A 16,734-nucleotide genomic window follows, 5' to 3' on the forward strand; every position below is an offset into this window, starting at 1 on the left:
CACAAACCTAAGATCACCATGCACAATGCAAAGCATCGGCAGGAGTGGTGTAAAGCTCACCGCCATTGGACTCTTCAGCAGTGGAAACGCTTTCTCTGGAATGATGACTCACCCTTCACCGATGGACGTGGAATATCTTTCCTTCTTAATGCGTTTGAGACAATCAGTTGTGTTGTGACAAGGTAGGGGTGGGTATACAGGAGAAGGCCCTATTTGGTAAAAGACCAAATCCATATTATGGAAAGAACAGCTCAAATAAGCAAAGAGAAACGACAGTCCATCATTGCTTTAAGACATGACGGTCAGTCAATGAGGAACATTTCAAGAACGTCGAAAGTTTCTTCAAGTGCCATCGCAAAAACCATCAAGCGCTATGATGAAACTGGCTCTCATGAGGACCGCCACAGGAAAGGAAGACCCAGAGTTACCTCTGCTGCAGAGGATAAGTTAATTCCATAAATTAACTTTCAACAAGGCACACCTGTTAATTGAAACGCATTCCAGGTGACTACCTCTTGAAGTGCAAAGCTGTAATCAAGGTGTAGGGTGGCTACCTTGAAGAATCTTACATTTAAAATATATTTTGATTTGTTTAACACTTTTTTGGTTATTACATGATTCCATAGGTGTTATGTCATAGTTTTTATGTCTTCACTATTATTCTACAATGTAGAAAATAGTCAAAATAAAGAAAAAAACTTTCACAATTTTTTAAAATGGGTATTAGAAATGATGCAGACAATTACATTGATGGAAGCTATGCTCGCAAGGTGCCAGTTGGGGAAACATGTTCTAGATGAATCATGCTTCACCATCTAGCAGTCCGACGGACCAATCTGGGTTTGGTAGATGCCAGGACAACGCTACCTGCCCCAATGCATAGAGCCAACTATAACGTTTGTGGAGGAGGAATTATGGTCTGGGGCTGTTTTTCATGGTTCGGAAGCAAGTCCCAGCAGCAATGTTCCAACATCTAGTGGAAAGCCTTCCCAGAAGAGTGGAGATTGTTATAGCAGCAAAGGGGGGACCAACTCCATATTAACACCCATGACTTTGGAATGAGATGTTCGATGAGCATGTCTCCACATACCTTTTTTCATGTAGTGTAGCTTCAGCAATCCAAACTTGTTTTGTACTATCTATGTGCAGTCCCATCTAAAATTATATGTTTATTTTGGGGGCTCTTTACCCACTACGAAGACTGTTTTGTGAACTGAAAATATCAGAAAAGGTTGCACTAGCCGATGGACACTTGACACTAGCTAAATGAGAGACCATACTCGAGAACACTGCTTCAACTCCTACTTATCAATAAGATGGGACATGTGTCAAGAGGATTCTGTCAGAGCATCAAGTAATCAGAGGTTACTTTTAATATGGCTGTCCCTTTTGATCAGAACCTGCCTAAAATGGGGGCCTTTGGTTAGTATGGCTTGCCACCTTTTCAACAGGACCAAAGCAGGCAGTTTGTCAGCTCGCCATCTTTTTTCCCAGTTCAGTTAACTTAACCAAGAAAGACCGTCAACCCGGCCAAAGGTTAGCAGGAAAGTACTAGTAAAGTTGACACGCGTACGCACTTGTGGTTTCTTTATTAAAATAGGACGATGGGGTTTATTTCAACGGGTTACGTAGAATCGAGGCTGAAAACGTGTCAGTCTGGCAGCGAGAAAAATTATGTGTGGCACTGGCAACTATTATGATGCTATAGAGCATATTGACAGCGCTCTAGGAGCAAGTTAGTTATGTCCAAGTAAGAATACAACCCCACAAAACACTGCTTATTTTCTCACCCGTAGTCTTTTGGCCTGCCCAGATCCTCCATTGGAGAGCCATCCACGGCTTTCTTCCAGCCAATCAGATACTCTTTGCCTGGTGATTGGCGGGCGTGGATGGGATCATTAAGCCCCGCCCCTGTCACCGTGCTGCCGGAGGAGACGATGTAGACTTTGGAGGAGTCGACCGAGGTGGAGGTCTTAGGACCACGTTCCGAGGGGCTGCCTGAGTGCCGCGAGCCACTAGGAAAACCGAGACAGAAACATGTGATCACAGTTGGCCAATTACATCAAATATGAGTGGCTACCAAAAATCCAAGGTTTGGGATCAGTCCATTTTATATCAGTAAAGTCAGGGGATAATCAGGAGGGATAATTATGCCTCCTGAACTGAACTGACCCAAACCCTGCTACCCATATCAGTGGTTCTCCTCACTCTGTGTGGTTCTCGGAGCAGGTTTTGATCCTAACTCCAATGACTCCACTAGCCTATTTCAGCAGAATTCATGCCAACCCTGCATATGCGGACAACATAGTGATACGAATTGGGGCATGATGACACTGCACTGTTGCCGCTGGCAGCGAAGGGCAAATGTGTCACACCCCATTAAATGCTGCATTGTGTCCACTGCGGGGGGAGGCAGGATCCTGCCATGGCCACAGTGAGCCTGCCACAACATGGCAGACCGGTCGTCAACCTTTTAGCATAATCTTGTTCCCAGACACTTTCACCACAAATGCACAAAGAGTCTGGTGGACCAACGTGTCAAACTTAGTCTTTGTTAGCCAATACAGAGAGCCTGGAAAAACTCCCAGCGCAGGCATTGGTTTAATTAGGCTTAATCTACCAACCAATCATCTCCCAGAACGCTTTCCCCTTCACTATCCCCCGTATGCTAGCACACCACAAGCACAGAGCCACGCCTCGCAGTCAGGTGATTCGCTAAAATTCAATTACAAATACTTTACTCAGTAGAGCACTCCCATAGAATTCTATGGCCACTCCCATTAAGGCCAATTTAGAGTGGTTGATATCCCAGGATTATATAGGCTGGGCACAATAGCCAGAGGACGAGGTTACTTTTATTACGGTAGGAAACTGCACTTTGGCTCATCCAGTCTGACTTAAAATGGAGAACCTGATGTCACCGCTGCAGACTATATCTGGTCTACCTGACCCCAAAATGGAGGTACTGGTGTCACCTCTCAGCCTGGCCCAGCAGGAAACTGAAGACTATATCTGGTCTACCTGACCCCAAAATGGAGGTACTGGTGTCACCTCTCAGCCTGGCCTAACAGGAAACTGAAGACTATATCTGGTCTACCTGACCCCAAAATGGAGGTACTGGTGTCACCTCTCAGCCTGGCCCAGCAGGAAACTGAAGACTATATCTGGTCTACCTGACCCCAAAATGGAGGTACTGGTGTCACCTCTCAGCCTGGCCCAGCAGGAAACTGCAGAGTTTGGCAGGAAACTGTCTACTCCGTTTCATTCTGTCTGATCCAAAAATGAAGGACATGAAATGTTGGAAAGGTAACCTTGACTCCAGGGCTACTGCGCACAAACTTCGGAGAGGACGTGCGAGAATAATGGATTGGGAATCTGGTGGGGAGATTGTGATGATGACGACGGTGGTTTCTGCGTAGTCGCTGGCTAAGTAGGTTAGCTGGCTACTTTAGCTGCGTCATTATCGATGTGATGTGCCCAGTGTCTATGTGAATTAATAAAACAATCTATTGTGCAGGCACAGCAATGACCTATTTAGCCTTACTCACAGTAATGGACTGGCCATCTGGAGCACCGAAATGGCTAACACTAGAGAATCATGTCAGCTCTATTTATTACATTTACATTTACAACGTTCCAAACATTTCCTTTCACTGAACACAGCATACAAATGAACAAGAGAGTCGGAGTGATGGTGAACCAAGGAGTGTGGAGAAAAACTAGAAGGAGCAGGGGCTCCCGTTCACGAGAAGTTGAGCTATCTATCAAGAGAAGTCCACTCAGGAAAACTCCCAAATCAACATGAAAAAGTAACACCACCACACAAAAGAAACGCAAAAGGTGGGGCCGGAAAGTTAGGGGACAGTGCCAATGCTAACATCAATGTGCATGTAAGCCCATTCCGAGGAGGATACCACAGCCCCGGGTCATTGCCTAGCAGAAGAAGACAGCGACAGCATAGTTGATGATTGTGAGCCTAGCACCAGCAAAAGTCAGTGCTGCCGAAGTGCTAGGCAAAGGGGATCCAGGGCAGGGAGGGATACATGGGTAACACAACATCAATACTGGGCAAACTAACTAGGCTAACTAACTATACCAGCAACATGATACCAGCCAGACCGTTTCTTGATTAATGTACATGCCAGCCATAGTAATTTCAAGCCCTATTCCTCAACTTTTGTTGAATAGGAACAACAACATATGATTTCATATTTTAATCATGTTTTTATTACGTACTTGAGCTTGTGTCTTTAAAAGTGAGTACAGCTCGGCAATTTATAACTATGTTTTACCAGAAAGGTGCGATCTTTATCTTTCTTGGAGTATGCGGCATTACTAGCTATTGTTTTTGGCACTCATGATAAATAATTACTTTTGTGAATGTATATTTCGTCGGAATTCTACATTTTTACATTACATTCAACAGGTTCATGTTTGTTTGAAGCCCTACAATTGACATTAGTCAAATCAAATCAAACTTTATTGGTCACATACACATATTTAGCAGATGTTATGTGCGGGTGTAGTGAAATGCTTGAAAAGGCAGCCTTTGACACAGCACAGCTGCTTTTTATTTATACATTTTATGATGATTAATTCTGACTAAACCTATTGCTTCCACTATGTTGTTATATTTATAATCTGTTGCTATAACAACTATGAATGGCTGTGCTAAGCTAGAGGACAGCGAGCTGCTGAGAAAACTGCTCGTCCAATAAGGTAGCCAGGACATATTTTTCTATAACTTGCTTACTTACCATTCTCTTTACGCCCAAATTTGGTGTGTCTTTTTCTGTTTCACTGTGCTGTCTGTAGTAGTGTTGTCTACTGCTTTGACAGAGTGAAGCCAGCCAGCCCTCTCTGAAAAAGAGCAAGCCAGTGCTCTGTCTCACTGAGTATTCTAGCTACTATATATCTTCTCCGTTTTATTCTAGGCTTCAGATGACGGGATGTTGTTCAATCATGACAATTTCAGTATGTGTTCTGTAGAACTCCTTTAACAGTGTATAGCGTGTTCTGTAGTACTCTGAAAATAGTACTGCATTAGTGTACAATAGCTGTGATGCAGCTAGGTGGTGGTATTAGGGGCTGGTGTGTGTACGTGTGTGCGTAGGCGGTGGAGTATCCGAGGACTGGTTGTGGTGGGGCAGTCTGCGTCAAAGTCCAGGGCAATGTTTTTGTCCTAGTCCGTCCCTGCTTACTCATCATGATAATGTGTAATGTGTACATGCCTAGAGCAAAAATAACTCACATCCAATAATGACAGACACTGAAAACATGGGCAGTTTGACCTCACATTACTTAGCCTGATGATGTATTTGAGCATTGCCTGTGGTTGAATTGGAATGAAAAAGGTACCAGTACTGATTTACATTTTCCAGTACCAGGGTTCATTTTAGAGTGAATATTCGACAAGAGGTGCCGATGATCAAGCAGAATAACATGTCAGATGCTGGTACTGCGTATCGGTGAGTCGTTGTCAATAATTCAAGTGCTGGTCATTGGTCAGATAAAAGGGATCCATTCAGCCTCTTGGTGTATGGTGATGTTGCCCCTAGACACTGATCATGGGTCAGTTTGGCGGTTTCCCCACTAATGGATTGGGAGAGTGGAAGTTGATCCTAGATCTGTCCTTTGGGGAACTTTATTTTGGAGCTATACCTTACCTGGACATGGAGGAAATCTCACTCAGGTCGCCCAGGCTCCCGTCCGTTACGTGCCCAGCCGAAGTGGCCTGGGTGCTGTAGCCTTGTGACGTCAATCCTCCTTCCGGCGTCCCCGCTCCATGGTAACCCCCCGCCCCGTGGTACTCCAGCACCCACTGTTCCCCTCGGGCATTCTGGGGGACTGGCCGGCCAGCCGAGACCCCCGGTACACCACCTCCGCCGCAGCCGGGTAGAGGGGGAGGTGGCGGGGGCATGCAAGGTGCCGTGTCGATACCGCTGTCGGTAGACGCGCCCTTGATGTAGATGAGGCCCAGGGCATCGGGGTCCATGGGGTCACCAGAGCCAAAGTGCTTGTCGTCGCTGCTGCCGCTGGAGGCATTGCTGGAGAGCGTGTTGCTGCTGGAGTGGCTGGAGCCAGACTGGGGGAAGAGATGGCGATCAAAACACAACAACAGTTAGTGGTTAGCAGCATTCACTTGTGTCTGAAAATTAGCGGTTAAATCCTTGCTTCGTCCATTCTTGTTTTCTCAGTTCCTCTGAAAGAGCATTGGAGTAAAGGATCCAAGACCTCGCCCTCCGACCTCCAATGACCTTTGAGAGGAATTGAGGAAACAAGGATTCGGCAGCTAGTATACATAGGCTGTGTGTCCTTACACCACAATTCAATCAAATCTTAGATAAAATCAGAAAAACACTGTGGGTTTATTCACTGGTTCAGAACGTATTGACCCCTTAACTTGAGAATTATGAAACTGGGGCCCTGGAAATGTTTGGTACAATTTACTATTGTAATTACTCATTGTTACAATGTATTTACAGCAGTAAATTACTCTACTCCTAACCCTAATCTAATCCACCAAGTCATGTGGGAAAATGACCAACATACCACTTCACAGGCCTTTTAGTGTAATAAAACTGCATTTCAGTTAAAACATAATTTTCTTGTTGCTAGACTATATGTGGTTTGGACTTTAAACCATTCGCATTTTGATTTAATAGAGCTATCCAGCCAATGAGCTTCCTACTCCTGTTAAGAGAGCCATATTCATAGCCGACTTGGGTCCCATTTCAACTACACCGTAATAAAATAAATAATTCCTGAAGCTGCAATTAATTGAAATTCCCATAAACCAAGTCATTCCAAATGGGTTAGGAGGGCATATGAAACTTTAATGCGCTCTGCATAGGGAGACAAGTACATTCTACCCCTCTTTCTGTTTATCCAGGGCCAATTGTTGGGAAGCTTCCTCATTTGTAGTAACATGAATAAATAACGCACATGAATCGATATTCACCATGCGTTGCCATTACTTGCAATACACTTTTACAGCTTGGGACCGTATGGGTAACCACGCCGTTCTCTACTGCCAGGTGTGGCCCTTTCATATGAAACATTTGATTGGTTAAGGTATTACTTTGTTTATTTAAAGGGTCTTACGACTAACTGATTTTGTCCTGAAAAAAAGTGTTACAAGACACACTTTCCATTGATGCTCAAATGTAGGCATATGTATTGCATGAGATGTCATAGACGCAACAACAAGCTAACCCAAATCCAGCATGACAAGAAAAAAGCGTTACAGTGTCAAATTAAATTTAACCTGGCAACCCTCAATAAACATTAAGATAACTCTTCCCAAGTATGAGTACTCACATGTTGGTATTTATTGGGGGAGTCCTTTGCTCCTGGTCTCGGCTGGCTTCTCTCCCTCATGTTCAGAATCTTTGTGGAGGGATGGTGCCACTTGGCCTCTGCAAAAGAGGAATAAGACCATTTGTGATTCCACATTTTTTTTTTGATATAATTTTCTAATTAAAATACTTGTGGTGCAATTTCTACGATACTGTACACCAGTTGATGTCAGGAACTATTATATATTCACTAGGAACCAAACAGATTGAAGTGGGGAGGGACTACCTGAATGTGCCCTGTTTTCCTTTCCCTAGTTGCCATTACTGGCATTTTTTCAATGCAGTTCGCGAAATGCCAAAAAATGAATTGGAATGGCAGTTATTTGGTCATTCTATTTTGTGTTATAGGCTATGAAAGCACATTTGACATTTGTTGACATCACAACATGACACATTTGGTAACACTTAATGTGAATGACAATCGTGAATCTGTAAGAATGACAGTTAATATTGCTTTCTGTTTTGTCTGTCTCCAGCTGACCAATTCGCTAAAGTGCATTTCTACTGACAGGAGAGTGAGTCTCTTTCATAGCACAGTTGATAATGAAAAATGATATTGGTGAAACATGAAGCTTATGATGGTGCTGGTGATGAAGAAGAGTAACTCATACCTGCAGATCTGGTCCTCTCCAGCTTGGGCTCCCTCTCTCTCCGGCCCTCTCCCTCCTTGTCGCTCGGCTGGTCCAGGAGCAGTGCAGGGGACTGGCAACTACAGGTGCACGAAAGAAGGATGACAAATCCTTCTTTCGACAAAGCTAGCGGTATCAGCAAACTGGTTTAAATCTTCAAAAGTGGGAGGAAAGATATGACGTCTTTGCTGAACATTCTAACCATGAAGACAATCAGTGACGCACAGGTACGCCATTTTTATTTGCCCAAACAAACTCAGTTAACTGAACCCGCACCTGAATGATCCAATGTAGAGCTGCCAGTTCTTATTACAAGGGTTGGCAACCCTTGTCCTGGAGTGACGTAGGAACTTCCAATGTTTTTGATTTAACCGACCTGGATGACCAGGTGTTTTGCATTTAGACAATCATTTAACCTCAGTTGGTCAGGTGTGGTACCTAATCGGAGCAAAATCCTGCGGCACTCCAAGAACAGGGTTGCCTACCCATGCCTTACCTAATCACAATTGTATCAACTTTCAATGCAATAATTTTGTCAAATGAGAACTGTTGTCCTAAACTCAGGCCTCAAAGAGAAAAGAGAATGCTAACCAGCATATCATGGCTTCCAAACATTACAATTGAGAAAATGTGTTCAAATTATAGTCAAATTATAGTCTCCCACAGCATCCTCAATGCTTTGCCATTGCTTTAGAACCTTTTAAGTGCATTGTAATACTTATCAACCCCACTTCCTGCTTTTCACACCACTGGCCATTGTTTCACTGTTTCTCACCACTTGGCTAGTCGCACTGAGCTATTTCAAACCTTTCCCTTGGTGTGTAACAGTATCCGTTAAGCTGCGGCTGCCCAGACACATTTCCACAACGGATGCTGTGGGGATATTGAAGGAATGCCTTACAACCTGAGAGCCAGGGTCTGGCTGGGGCCTCTGGCCTGGCGACTATAACCTGGTCTGGACTGCCGAAGGTCAAGGAATGGGGTTCCTGGAAGAACCAGGATGGGGGGGTAGTAATGGTATCGTTTTGTCCTAGATAGAGGAGATGGCCTATCATATGACACAACTGGTCCCACTACATATACTGAATGTATGGGTCACTGTATTGAATATATACACTATGCTGAATATATGGGCCGATGTACTGAATATAAACACTACACTGATGCTTCTGCATTGTTTGGTCTTTGGTGTTTTAGGCTGGGTATCTGTAAAGCACTTTGTGACAATAGCTGAGGGATAAAGGGCTTTTAAAATAAATGTGATTGAATTTGATTGATTCATATACAGTATGAGTCACTGTGAATGCTGAACAGTTATGAAAATGGCTTTGGATAAAAATGCTAAATGACCATAGTATTATTATAGTCCTCTGTCTCTATAGATTATGTGCCATCTACAGTATGCCCAGGAGGGAATAGTCTGGTTTAAAGGAGTATAAATATGGATTGAACTTTCAATGTAAATATATAGCCTGTAGCATTATTCATATGAATTTTAATTGTGCATTATTCTGTGTTTCTATATATTATGTACTTTGTCTTTTTAAGCACATGACCAAATTCATTTCCCCCTGTTGGGATAATAAATCCCAACAGTTGATCTAATCTAGGAGCAAAGAAAAGCACCGAATTGCATTTTATTAGATGACAGCCACCTCTCCCATTTATTTGTGCTCGGGGTCTGTAGACTTCTCCTAATGCTCATAGCTGTAGGCCTATCTGTAACCGGGACACACAACAGATGCCATCAAATATGGACTTGATTATATTGAGAAACGTAAACATCCAATAAACTTTGATTTTGGACTAAACTATCCCTTTAAACAGAATGGTGGGCGGGGTTTCCACTTTTGCTACTATTTCATTGGCACCATTGCCCCAGACAAGCTAAATCAAGCGCAGATACAGTATTTGAATATAATTGTATTCAAACCCAGTCTGCTGTGTACGTAACTCTCCATGGAAGGGTGAGGCTTGAGGTTGAGAGTAAAATATACACCATAGCTGTCATAAAATGTGCACCGCAGCACTGTGCTCTAATGCACTTACACGTTAATGCATCCCGCCTTCTGGGACCAGGTGCCACAGGGTCCGGGGTCACTGGACGTGGATTGGTTGCTGGGGGAGCTGCAGTACAGTTGTCCTGGTTCCCGACTGCTACAGGAGGCCGTAGGGGAGATCTCATATTCCTGCAGTACCCTGAAAAACCACAAAAATAACACTTAGGGGACATGTAACCAAAATGGGCCTCAACCGCTAAAGTGCCCCACCTGTAGGCCACAGCTTCAATGGCCCTGTTAAATGGAAAGGGTTAGTTGTTCGTTTGATTCTCAAAAGGGCCACACACTAGGTCTAAGGAAACGATTTGACTGTACCTAGCAGACCAAACTAAATTGGCCACTGGGTGGGTCACTTGGGATAAATGCATCTGCTAAAGGACCATGTTATCACTCCTATTATTCTCAGAGTTGTGAAAACAAAATAAAAGAGCTGTCAAGACAATGTCAGGCGTGTCAATACAACTCATCACCTAGTCTGGACGTATGATGCATGTGCTCCTGATGTTTGTTTGTTTAGTATATCATTATGTGTATTATGCCAGAGGTCAAACTACACAGTGTAGATAAGAACGTTGGTATATTTTTAAAAAGGAGGGTTTATTTGATACAGACAATACAAATAGTAGGTCAACCGTTATACTGTGATGTAGTAGTAACTGGACCACTAGAATCCCATCCATTTATGAAGAGTGCTTGGGGAAATACTTGCAGAACATAGCGTAAGTAATCAGTTAGGCAAGGTGTTATTCTTAGCCTGAACACACTGTTCCAAGCCTCCGGGGCGTGGGAGATGCTCGAGCCTCCGACTCGTGAAACCTGACTCTCCCGCCAGACCGGGAAGAACGCTGAGACCTCGAACAAATACACAGAATAACACATCATATGGAAAAGCTGAGATGGGATCGTAAATGTGCAATGGAGAAGCTCGCATAATGGAGGTTATATAGGGCAGGGAGGGAGTAAAGGATGAGGAGGTGTGAAAGGGATCTTCAATGCTTGCATCTTCAGCAGCATTGGAGCAGGCCTGCTTTACAAGGCGTTGGCAGCTGCAAATTGAGTCCCGCTCCCTCTTAATTAGCTGGCAAAACTCTGACTAGGAGTCGAAGCCACAAAGTGTTTGAATTCAAACGATCCCCACACAATAAACATATGCAGTGTCTCCATGTATGTTTCCCTTAGGAAAACATGTCACCTTAATGGTTCCATTGTACTACCTCAGAGTCTATCACGTTTTTTTGTAGAACCCAGGCAAAGTGTTACATATGACAAATATGGTATGGTAAAAGTGTGCGGGAAATATAATGTTACATAAATCATAACCCAGAAATCTGTTTTTATATTTCCTGCTGGTAACGGTGTGGTGACTCCCGCTACGCTCCACAGCGCTTATAAGAACCAGTATGTTACTATTAGAGGTTGACCGATTAATCGGAATGGCCGATTAATTAGGGATGATTTCAAGTTGTCATAACAATCGGAAATCGGTATTTTTGGGCGCCGATTTCCGATATTTTAATACATTTTATTTTTTTATACCTTTATTTAACTAGGCAAGTCAGTATTTTCAATGATGGCAGAGGAACGGTGGGTTAACTGCCTTGTTCAGGGGTAGAACGACAGATTTTCATCTTGTCAGCTCAGGGGATCCAATTTTGCAACCATACAGTTAACTAGCCCAATGCTCTAACCATTGCACTCCACGATTAGCCTGCCATACATGGCCCCATTCATTCTTTCCTTTACACGGATCAGTCGTCCTGGTCCCTTTGCAGAAAAACAGCCCCAAAGCATGATGTTTCCACCCCCATGCTTCACAGTAGGTATGCTGTTCTTTGGATGCAACATCTTTTTAAGTGGGAGAACTTGCACAATTGGTGGCTGACTAAATACTTTTTTGCCCCACTGTATATGAAATACAAATGGTATAGAGAGAAATAGTCCTATGAATACTATATTAACTACAACCTAAAACCTCTTACATTGGAAAATTGAAGTCTCATGTTAAAAGGAACCACCAACTTTCATATGTTCTCATGTTCTGAGCAAGGAACTTAAACGTTAGCTTTATTACACGGCACATATTTTACATGGCACATATTGCATATTAGCACATATTACTTTCTTCTCCAACACATTGTTTTTGCATTATTTAAACCAAATTGAACATGTTTCATTATTTATTTGAGGCTGAATTGATTTTATTGATGTATTATATTAAATTAAAATAAGTGTTAATTCAGTATTGTTGTAGTTGTCATTATTACAAATGTAAAAAAAATATAAATAAAAAAAATATATATATATATAAACAAAAACAATTGGCCGATTAATTGGCATCTGCTTTTTTGGTCCTCCAATAATCGGTATCGGCGTTGAAAAATCATAATCGGTCGACCTCTAGTTATTATATTAACTGGTCTGGTAGACCAGAACGTAGACTGAGAGGGCTAGTGTCTTGGAAATACGTGGTCATTTAAAATGTGATATATGTTTTTATTTTCAAGACATTACGGTCACACTGAAAAGTCGAACTTTGTTCTAAAAGCTTTCCCCCTTAAGCGTAGCTCAAAGCGCTAACTAAAACCCACATGATAAAAAAGGACAATGACTAGTTGGTCAGGACTTTATGTCCACTAAAGCCTTAGATGGAGTTTATCATAGCACACTGCACTTTATTATGGGCGGCAATTTTAGTACTCATCACTGCATTCTCTACCAGAAAGTTTGTTGGCCCTCTGATGTCATGTAGGTTGATACATTGCTATGTTTTAAGTGGGACTAACATATTCACTAAACTTTAGCCACCTGGTCTCAGGGATGGCGAACTCTGATAATTCCTTTGGTAACTCAGCTTTTAGTTTTCTGGCACCTTATTTTGTGGAACAATCTTTAACATTTTCTTAAATGTGATGTTTTGGTGCCTCTAGGGTAATTCAGAAAGCTGATTGAGTACCTTATTACCGATGAATGTGTTTGTTTTCTATGACCATGTTTTCCTTTCTGCTTGCATTTTGTATTTATATTTTGATGTGGGTATTTTCTGCAATTCAGGGTGTCATCAAGAGACCAAGAGAACTTGGTTTCAGTATGAATTAGAGGTCGACCGATTATGATTTTTCAACGCCGATACCGATTATTGGAGGACCAAAAAAAACAGATACTGATTAAATTGGCCGATTTGTATATAAAATTGTTGTTGTTTGTAATAATGACAATGATACTGAATTAACACTTATTTAAAATTAATATAATACATCAATAAAATCTATTTAGTCTCAAATAAATAAATGAAACATGTTAAATTTTGTTTAAATAATGCAAAAACAAAGTGTTGGAGAAGTAAAAGTGCAATATGTGCCATGTAAAAAAGCTAACGTTTAAGTTCCTTGCTCAAAACATGAGAACATATGAAAGCTGGTGGTTCCTTTTAATAGTCTTCAATATTCCCAGTTAAGAAGTTTTAGGTTGTAGTTATTATAGGACTATTTCTCTCTATACCATTTGTATTTCATATACCTTTGACCATTGGATGTTCTAAGAGGGACTTCAGTATTGCCAGCCTAATCTCGGGAGTTGAAAGGCTTGAAGTCATAAACAGCACAATCCTTGAAGCACAGCGAAGAGCTGCTAGCAAATGCAGGAAAGTACTGTTTGAATGAATGCTTACGAGCCTGCTGCTGCCTGCCACCACTCAGTCAGACTGCTCTATCAAATCATAGACTTAATTATAATATAATAACACACAGAAATATGAGCCTTAGGTCATTAATATGGTCAAATCCGGAAAATACCATTTCGAAAACAAAACGTTTATTATTTCAGTGAAATACAGAACCGTTCCGTATTTTATCTAACGGGTGGCATCCCTCAGGTCTAAATACTGCTGTTACATTGCACAACATTCAATGTTATGTCATAATTATGTACAATTCTGGCAAATTAATTACAGTCTTTGTTAGGAAGAAATGGTCTTCACACAGTTTGCAACGAGCCAGGCGGCCCAAACTGCTGCATATACCCTGACTCTGCACGGGAACGCAAGCGAAGTGACACAATTTCCCTAGTTAAAAGAAATTCACGTGAGCAGGCAATATTAACTAAATATGCAGGTTTAAAAATATATACTTGTGTATTGATTTTAAAAGAAAGGCATTGATGTTTATGGTTAAGTACACATTGATACAACAACAGTGCTTTTTTTCGCGAATGCGCTTGTTAAATCACCCGTATTTGGCGAAGAAGGCTGTGATTCAATGATAAATTAACAGGCACTGCATCGATTATATGCAACGCAGGACAAGCTAGATAAACTAGTACTATCATCAACCATGTGTAGGTAACTAGTGATTATGTTAAGAGTGATTGTTTTTCATAAGATACGTTTAATGCTAGCTAGCACCTTGCCTTGGCTCCTTGCTGCACTCGCATAACAGGTAGTAGGTCAGCCTGACACGCAGTCTCCTCGTGGAGTGCAATGTAATCGGACATAATCGGTGTCCAAAAATGGCAATTACATATTGTTATGAAAACTTGAAATCGGCCCTAAATAAATCGACCTCTAGTCTGAATCCCTGATCAAATAAAATTCCCCATTTGGTGCCAAGTGGGGTTGACATCTTAACTCACAACATATTAAGTTTAATGAGAAAAATTTCACAACCATTTGGTTCCCAGACTGCCACCAGAAGAGTTTGTAGCGAAGCAAACCACCCGTTTTCTTTAACATGTCTATAATATACACTGACTGTACAAAACATTAAGAAAACATTAAGAACACCACCCCCCCCCCTCTCCGTCAGAACAGCCTCAATTCTTCGGGGCATGGACTCTACAAGGTGTCAAAAGCATTCCACAGGGATGCTGGCCCACGTTGACTCCAATTGTGTTGGAGTCAATAAGGGATCAAAGCTTTCATCTGGATTCACCTGGTCAGTCTATGTCATGGAAAGAGCAGGTCTTCACAATATTTTGTACACTCAGTGTAGACTTGTAAAGTCTTTCATAACAGACATATACAAGGACACTCCAATCTGAAAATAGAGTTCTCTCCTGAGAGGCCAATCCATGCCGCAATCAATCCTGTGAAACCACTGACTAGAAGGGAATCACTTAATCTCAATTTTCCGCCAGCAAAACAGGCTGTGCTTTTCTTTCTACAAAAGGTCAAACTCATCCCACACAATTGCACTACTCCCACATATACCGGTATGCTTGCATGCACACACACAGTTGTCACACAGTTGTAAATGGACATGCACACACTGATTAGATGTAACACCACAGATACGCATGGCATGGACACACACGCGTGTTCAACCTGATATGTAATGCAACACTACCCTGAAAGACCAGTGCTGAGGTAGCCTTACTGTAGCTGTGTGTGTGTGTGTGTGTGTGTGTGTGTGTGTGTGTGTGTGTGTGTGTGTGTGTGTGTGTGTGTGTGTGTGTGTGTGTACAGACAATCGTGGACAGTCCACAGCAGAGGGGCAGTGCAGGGCTGCAAACAAGCACCTCGACACTCCAGAGCTCAATAAAACATTCACACACCATGACACCCTGCTAGCTAACACCCCCCCTCCCCCCATGCTGTGCGCCATGTTAAATAACAGGGGCACAACATGGAGGTCGATCCTCAACCCTCAGACAGAGTGAGAAACATACACTCTAAATACAGGGTAAAGAAAGTTGATGCTTATGGAGTGATATTAGTGCCAACAAAATGAAACATTTCATAACATAAATTCAACATGATTCAATTCTGATAAAAAATTATTTTGAAAGTTGCCACTAAAATCACTCCATAAAACATGACCCAACATAAGAGCAAAAATAAAACACTAGGAAAAAAGGTATAGTTTATTCTGTTTGTTTATCTGTTATTATTATATCACAGTGCCAAAGAGCTCTTCTCATCTACATTCAGCATTGATTCAGTTGTTTTCTCTAGTCCTGGGACCCACTGTGTGTGCAAATACCATCTGAAACAATGTCTATGAGAAACACTGATTTAAGTATAGTAGCCACAGTATGTTAGAGTTGGAATTAGAGCTGGGTCGAGTTCATTAGGCATGAACGGTAGAAAACAGACGAACAGGGACGGTTTACCTAGACTTGTCAAATAAAAGCTCATTCCCGTTTTCCATTGTAAATCATTTTAGAACACTTTGTTGGTTTCCCTAATGCCCCTTCCGCCATCTTGTTTTTCTTCCTGTCAGAGCCCAGTCTCAGTTTCCCAGTCATGTATTTGCCACTTGCTAATTTTATGCTAATCAAATTACAAAAACCTTGACCTCATTATGCACAGCCTATGCTAATATCGTGCAGTGTCAGGGATACTAAGGATAGAGGTGCCATTGTGTTCGCCGAGAAAATTATACAATTTCACTGACAAAGACAAGTCGGCAATGAGTCCCATTCAATTATTTGTACAGGTTCTTGGGATGAGTCAGACATGGTTGGCCAGCAAATCTGTATATGTACATGAAAATATTTTCAGAATTATAGTGACTCTTCATGCCAAGCAAAGAAGCATGCTTGATGTAATTAATATAGCTCAAGTCTCTTTTGGTGACACACTTTGAGCATGATTATGAGTGTCAAAGGCAGGGATACTAAAATCTGGCCTCAAGACAAGAAGTACTGCTGATGTAAATTCTTTGCTCTAAGCAGGGACTGATTAAGATCGAG

The 16,734-nt window shown here is 42.0% G+C and overlaps 1 protein-coding gene across 8 annotated transcripts in view; it reads right to left on the reverse strand.

Moving 5' to 3' along the window:
* Positions 1–16,734, reverse strand: part of LOC109875481 (signal-induced proliferation-associated 1-like protein 2) — a 106,385-nt gene that overhangs the window by 17,486 nt on the left and 72,165 nt on the right. For all 8 annotated transcript variants that reach the window (XM_020467807.2, XM_031799776.1, XM_020467809.2 and 5 more), the window contains exons 11-15: positions 10,037–10,186; positions 7,970–8,067; positions 7,321–7,418; positions 5,667–6,085; positions 1,791–2,015 (exon numbers count right to left, since the gene is read on the reverse strand). In XM_020467807.2, the coding sequence (XP_020323396.1) occupies positions 1,791–2,015; positions 5,667–6,085; positions 7,321–7,418; positions 7,970–8,067; positions 10,037–10,186 (990 nt within the window). The remainder of the gene's footprint in view (positions 1–1,790; positions 2,016–5,666; positions 6,086–7,320; positions 7,419–7,969; positions 8,068–10,036; positions 10,187–16,734) is intronic.

Source organism: Oncorhynchus kisutch, linkage group LG20 (assembly GCF_002021735.2).
Source record: "Oncorhynchus kisutch isolate 150728-3 linkage group LG20, Okis_V2, whole genome shotgun sequence".
In the NCBI taxonomy this organism is placed as follows: Eukaryota; Metazoa; Chordata; class Actinopteri; order Salmoniformes; family Salmonidae; genus Oncorhynchus; species Oncorhynchus kisutch.